The following is a 7026-nucleotide window of genomic DNA, read 5'->3' on the forward strand; positions in this document are numbered from 1 at the left end:
CCGCTGATTTTTGGTCAGTTTGAGCCTCTGAATAAAAATCAGGCGTTTTTTCCCTCCTTGATACAAACATGATACAAAACATAAAAAACATAATTTTTTTTGTCTACATTTTTCTTACATTTTTTTTCCCCCAGGAATGCGCAGCGTCTTTGCGAAACTCTTCTAATCCACCATTTAAGCAGAAGTTTATTCCAAACATTCAGCTGTTTTTACAAAGTGATCATGAGTGAGTGGAACTGACTTTATCACTTCAATAACTCCTTTGGCTATATGGGACTCAATTACACAGGTTTGTTTAATCAGAAAGCAAGGATGTGATAGTATAGATTGTTTATTAGACCATGGTGCTAAAATATGACACCCCGTGTTTATAGCCATAAAAGCAGCTGTTGACACCATACTTGCTTCACACAGTTACTACAAGAGCGAAGGATGGCTGTATTCGCTGTGCTGTTGTTGGGACTGGCGGCATTCTCAATGGCTCCAAGCTAGGAAAGGATATTGACTCTACTGATTATGTGTTCAGGTAAATATTAGATGTTCTTAACAACAAACATCGGTTTGGCAGATTAAATCAGTCAAGTAAATTTGTGTAAACCAGAATATCTTGTCAAAGCTATGGTTAATATAGCAGGCCATGCGGAGGATGTTGGGAAAAGGAAACATTGTGTCTGTTTATGTGCACACGGCACATTCCTTAATCCAGTCCCACATGTTACACAAAAAGAGAGGTTTCAAACAGATTCCTACTGACAAGGTGTATCTAAACTATCACTTGTTCCTATGTGAGCTGCTTTGGCTGAACCTCTATTTTTGTGGAAGGACATTAAATATGTTCTGATCCCTGAGGGTCCAAGAGACTACAACTTTCTCGAGAATGATTATTCTTTAGGACATCTGCCTTATGTTTGGTGGTTGTGATTTAAATATGCCTATTGTTCAATGGTGTATTATTATTTATTATTTTTGAAGGCCAAGGAATATTATAGTCGGCATTTTAATGAAAGTTCTTACTACATCCTCCATCCAGACTTTCTCAGATATGTGCGAAACAAGTAAGGGCTGAAACTGCTATTCATATGCACACACCTATAAGTTACCTATATATTTAGTACATGAATTTACCATTTCATTATTTGTTAATGGCCTTGTCTTTCATCTTTGTTTTCTTAGGTCAAAACGATTGAAGACGAAAAGATGATGGCTGGTCAGACCCACTAATGGCATTATCCTTCCTGAACTTTGTCGGTTTTGTGTAATAAGTGGCTTTGAGTGCTTAACCGACTTGTATTGGTGAGTATGTGATCCAGCTATACGGCAATTAACTACCCATTAGCATTTGATTAAATAACATTCAGAGAAGGAACCGGTCAGGAAAGTTGTCATTAATGTGTAGGGTTATTTTCAACGTCTTATTATCCGTTCTATGGTACTTTTCATAACAACTAAACGACCACAGAAGCGCTCTCATGTTGTCTTGGAAATTATTGGTTGTACAGTTGTATACAAATTCAATATGTCATACATTGTTTTCTTCAGAAACATAATGTTTAATGTACAAACATAATATTAAAGTGTATTATAAATGTATAGAGCCATGATAATACAGCATGTCTGTTTTTCCCATAGGTATCCTTGTGATGTTTCTGGCTGTAAGGATGGCTTACATTACTACATACTACATTACATACTTATTTAGCATAGGACCTTAAAAACAACACAAAAACAAATTAAAAGCTGAAGGTGCTAAATGTTTAGACCATATGTGTAAAAAACAATAAGGTAAACCAAAACCAAGTCCAAAGTTTCATGAACAGAGAGATTCATGACATTGTGAATCCAGATTATAACAGTTTTCTGGAAGCTGGACAAGAGCCATGGGCAAGGAGCAGGACCTTCTTCTGGCTGTGAAGAATGGTGACCTTCCTTTAGCTCATAAACTTCTGGCCAAGATCAAGACCAACCGAAATAGTAAGTAGGCTGCTTTTTAAATTTCTTCTTTTGGCAGCTGTTAATGTGTAGTGTTGTGCAATTTTTAGACATTTGAAAATGTATTAAACAAACTCATCATCATTGTCTCTGTACACAGTCAATATATTATCAGCCACAGATCAGATTATACATCAATTGTGATTAATGTCAAAAATGAATGTTTGGAAATATTTCCTAATGAAACTACTTTTTAGCTGGTGAAAATACTAGTGTTCTAATAATTTTGGCCACCACTTTATATTATACCTTCAAGAAAGGTAGCATAATTTGGCATGAGTTTTTGTTGCATTTACACAGTTTTAACCAGCAGGCGTCACCAGCGTGTGGTGTTTCGAGTGCTTCGAAACAGTGAATCATTTTGCGAAGCAATTGGTTTAGTTGATTCGAAGCTTTGAAAAGGTTCGTTTCTCCCATCACTAAACTGAGTAAACTCAGGGTAGCAAGCCTATTTATAGACTACAGGACAAACCAACATAATTGGAACAAACAGAAAAGTATGCTCTTATAGAAAAATAGTTACACAGGGCCTACTTAATGAAACAAACTATATAAAGATTTGAAAACTACAACAAAACACAGAAGTAACAAACGCAGGGCTTAACAACACCAAAATTTCTGAAGGCCTGAGGGACTTTGAGTGGATCCAAGGCCTTTTGCAGGGAAAAGAAGCCAATGGGTCATTCAAGGGTGTGAGATACAGTATCCAGCTCTAGTTCTCTCAAACCGTGCCAGTAAACAAGATGAACACTGCAACACAGTAATATTAATACAGAAGTCTTTTGAGTTCAAGTCATTTTCACCAAGTATTCAAGTCAAATATTTCAGAGAGCATTATAGTGTCAAAATTTTCTCCTAAGCCGTGGAAGAAAAGGTTACAGTGAATATTCCAACTGAGGTGGCGTTTACAGTGCTTGGCTCCACCTCAACACGATAAGGGGTGAAATGTATCATTGTGTTATTGATTTGTTTGGAAACAACATTTGCATTGATTCTTCCATAGGCCACTGAAATATTTCAATGGGAATTTTAAAGAGAGTAGATTCTCTGTTCTTCACAATGATTTTATTTGATACATTCGCAAGAGGTAACATTTATGTTACAGTGACCAGTTTGTAATAGGACAGTCTGGTGTGTCTATCTCTTTTCAATGACCCACATTTAAAAAAAACAACAAAAAAAACAGATTCATGCCATCCAAACAAATGCAGGGCAGTTATACTGGGCAATGTACAGACCGACCAATGGAGTGTTTGCTTTGTTCTTGGCTATTCACACGTGACATTGCAAGTATAAATACATGATTTGGTTTCTATTCATTCAGCTTATTCTTTAAGCAGTTTGTACACTGTTTAACACTGGAAGTACTATATTTTCTGTTATCATTTGTATTGTACATATATTAGTTATAATTTATGAAAATGACTTGAAAATGCTTTATTGCTCAACATCAGGTGGATGCCTATAAATTTATCACAGAAGACCACCATAAGTACTCCAACAGTTATTATGAAAAGTAAAAAAAAAAAAAAGGATTTTTCTTTATTAACCATGACTATGGCCTGGAGATAAAGACTTGGAAGAAACGGCATGACTCTGGAATTATTAGACTTTTCCAAAGGCACTAACACGTCAAAAACAGAAGAAGACTCTCTGTTCTGTCAGCAGGCATTATTTTAAAATATTTCCAAGTTATGATTCCGTAATAAGCTGTGTCTCGGTTACTCGTGGGGAAGATGGGCAAAATCTTTCTTAATAAGCTATGGACTAACTTATATTATACCTTCAAGAAAGGTAGCATAATTTGGCATGAGTTTTTGTTGCATTTACACAGTTTTAACCAGCAGGCGTCACCAGCGTGTGGTGTTTCGAGTGCTTCGAAACAGTGAATCATTTTGCGAAGCAATTGGTTTAGTTGATTCGAAGCTTTGAAAAGGTTCGTTTCTCCCATCACTAAACTGAGTAAACTCAGGGTAGCAAGCCTATTTATAGACTACAGGACAAACCAACATAATTGGAACAAACAGAAAAGTATGCTCTTATAGAAAAATAGTTACACAGGGCCTACTTAATGAAACAAACTATATAAAGATTTGAAAACTACAACAAAACACAGAAGTAACAAACGCAGGGCTTAACAACACCAAAATTTCTGAAGGCCTGAGGGACTTTGAGTGGATCCAAGGCCTTTTGCATTCCGTAATAAGCTGTGTCTCGGTTACTCGTGGGGAAGATGGGCAAAATCTTTCTTAATAAGCTATGGACTAACACTAAATGAAACATCTGTAATATGCTGCAAGTGAAAGCAGGCTGTACTACCAGTTTTATCTTTTTTTTTTTTTTTATGAGATAAAGGTGATATTTATATATTTAAATATTTACAGTATTTAAAGCACCTGGGTTTGCGTAGTTTTTATTTTTAATTATTATTCATTACATTTGATCATTTCCACTTTCTACACCCTGACCTGCACTGTGAACGATTATTCAATAAAAGAGCGAAACATACAATGGTTTTTGTGTTATTAGTTTAGTCAGTTTGTGTTTATCTATAATTGTTAAGAAAGATTTAAGATCATTTAACAATGCAGAAATTCAGATATTTTTAAAGGGTTCACAAACGTATTCTTTCCCCTGCCCTGGACACTAAAGACTTTGAAGAAACTGTGTGACTCTGGAATCATTAGACTCTTCCAAAAACACAAACACATCAAAAGCAGAAGGAGGCTCTCTATTCTTTTACAGTCTTTGTGAAGAACAGACTGTGTTTGAACATTAATCTTTAATGTTTTACCCCCAAAGCCAACTCTGTTACACAACCATGTCAAGAATTTATCTTTGTCCAATTCAAAACAATGAACTGAAATTCTGTATAATTTTCTGCATGATTTCTTTATATTTGGTTGAATGGGGAATTAAAATCCACACATAATCACTTATATATTAACACACCACTTGTCCTCTGTAAAGTCGTGGGCCTTGCCTTGGAAAACCTTAGCGTCTTTTATCAGCAGGCGTCACACCTCAGCACACCTCTTCACTCCAAATAAGGAAAAGAAGGAGGAGAAGAAAATGTGCACAAACCTCATTGGTTCTCGCCTCTACCGCCTATTTAAATATGCAAAAATAAACGAGATGTGAGAACTAGGCAGACTGCGCGCGCTACTCTTATAAAACATCCAGCTTAAACAATGTAAAATGCCAAACGTACGTTTTTTTTAAAGGTGTGCGTTCATATCAGAGTGGACAGCCCAATGCCCATGTCCAAAAAGTGTTGCCTAGATAGGCAGCTCACTTGAGGCCTAATCAAGCTGTAAACTCACAGGTGCGCTCGCGAGGATGTTTCTCCTGAGGATATTCTTGGCCATATCCCTTATAACTTTACTTATGTTTATTTCTGTAACATTGTACAATGGAAACTGCACTCTGAAGGCACATTCGCGGTAAGGAACACACATTTACTAAATAGTTTGTTCAACTTATTTCTTCTACCTAAATGGTTCCGTCATGTAAAGCAATAACGAAAAGGAGTCTGATAACTCTACTACCCTTCTTAGACAATATGATTTCTTATGGGTGGAGGAAGGCAATGTCGCAGATTGTTTGCAGAGAGTTAAGGAGACTCAACCAACAACTAACAGTTCAGCTGTGACTGACACAGGAGCAAAAACTACAATGAGCCCTGATCCTCTTGGGACTAAATCAACCCTTGTACCAGTTATGGACAAGCACAACTTTACCTCTCTGCCCCAGAGGAAATTTGATGATACATATCGGTTGGATCCACAGTTTAAACAGAGTGTAAGTATAGTGGACAACAACAACTAGAAAACATTTTGTGAACATTCTGCTAATGTGGCTGACATGGCCTATGGAAGCCCGTTTCCGCCACTGAATAAAAAATAAAAGAGGTAGCCTAATTGCGACTTTTTATCTCACAATTATGACTTTTCCCCCCTTACAATTGCGTGATACAAACTCGCAATTCTGCCTTTTTTTTCTCAGAATTGCGTGATATAAACTCGCAATTGCGAGTTAAAAAGTCATAATTGAGAGATATAAACTCGCAATTCTGAGAAATAAAGTCAGAATTGCGTGATATAAACTCGCAATTGCGAGTTAAAAAGTCATAATTGAGAGATATAAACTCGCAATTCTGAGAAATAAAGTCAGAATTGCGTGATATAAACTCGCAATTGCGAGACATAAAGTCGCAATTCTGAGAAATAAAGTCAGAACTGCGAGATATTAAACTCACAATTCTTACTTTTTTTCCCCCTCAGAATTGTGAGATATAAACGCGCAATTCTGAGAACATATTAGCCCCCCCCAAAATTGGACTTTAACTCCCAATTGCGAGTTTATATCTCACAATTCTGTGAAACACAATTCTGTGAAAAAAAGTCAGAATTGTGAGATAAAAAGTCGCAATTACCTTTTATTTTTTATTCAGTGGCGGAAACGGGCTTCCCTACATGGCTGATGCTTCCCTGCTGAAAAAGAAACGCATCTTAAACCAGCCTAATGGTTTTCTGGTTTTCCAGATTTCTGTTAACTGGTTTTACAGGGGTTTTTCACTGTTGGTCATTTCGTCATTGATTAATTTTGGACTTTTTAAACAGGACATACATATTTTTTTTTCGTTCTGTAAGCATGGGTACAGTTAATAATAGATAAAAGCAAACTTGACCAACTTCTTTTTTTAGATAAACATAAAGCCTACTGCATCATGTTTGATACATGAAATTTTAGGACTCTAAATGATAAACATGATTAAAAATTTGCTGAAAAACACAATCTACTACATGCCTTCTGATAGTTTTTATCTTTTGCAAGTAAAAGGCCTTTTAGTGTAATTCTAAAAATGTCCATATTTAAGTCATGGTGTTAAATAAAATTACAGCCTAGTTTTCAATGATTTTTGCAAAGAAAATGTAAAAACTTTTTTAAATCAATCTTAAAATGAACATTTACTGGACTGAGGCAACTTACTTTAGGTGTGCATGATTTCTCCATGCGTCATTTCTTCCGCCTCCC

At 36.1% G+C, this 7026-nt stretch overlaps 2 protein-coding genes and 1 pseudogene across 7 annotated transcripts in view; all 3 read left to right on the plus strand.

Moving 5' to 3' along the window:
• Positions 1-530, plus strand: part of LOC107734159 (alpha-N-acetylgalactosaminide alpha-2,6-sialyltransferase 1-like) — a 1596-nt pseudogene extending 1066 nt beyond the window's left edge.
• A 1302-nt stretch (positions 531-1832) lies between these two features.
• Positions 1833-7026, plus strand: part of LOC107734197 (caskin-2-like) — a 71652-nt gene continuing 66458 nt past the window's right edge. For all 4 annotated transcript variants that reach the window (XM_016546078.1, XM_016546079.1, XM_016546080.1 and 1 more), the window contains exon 1: positions 1833-1971. In XM_016546078.1, the coding sequence (XP_016401564.1) occupies positions 1878-1971 (94 nt within the window). In that variant the 5' untranslated portion in view covers positions 1833-1877. The remainder of the gene's footprint in view (positions 1972-7026) is intronic.
• LOC107734198 (alpha-N-acetylgalactosaminide alpha-2,6-sialyltransferase 1-like) overlaps positions 5115-7026 on the plus strand; it is a 7244-nt gene continuing 5332 nt past the window's right edge. For 2 of the 3 annotated variants that reach the window (XM_016546084.1, XM_016546082.1), the window contains exons 1-2: positions 5115-5432; positions 5547-5790. In XM_016546084.1, coding sequence (XP_016401570.1) covers positions 5329-5432; positions 5547-5790 — 348 coding nt within the window. In that variant the 5' untranslated portion in view covers positions 5115-5328. Of the gene's footprint in view, positions 5433-5545; positions 5791-7026 lie in introns of all 3 variants that reach the window. The other variant, XM_016546083.1, reaches the window with a different exon arrangement.

Source organism: Sinocyclocheilus rhinocerous, unplaced genomic scaffold (genome assembly GCF_001515625.1).
Source record: "Sinocyclocheilus rhinocerous isolate Xijiao unplaced genomic scaffold, SAMN03320098_v1.1 scaffold820, whole genome shotgun sequence".
NCBI lineage: Eukaryota > Metazoa > Chordata > Actinopteri > Cypriniformes > Cyprinidae > Sinocyclocheilus > Sinocyclocheilus rhinocerous.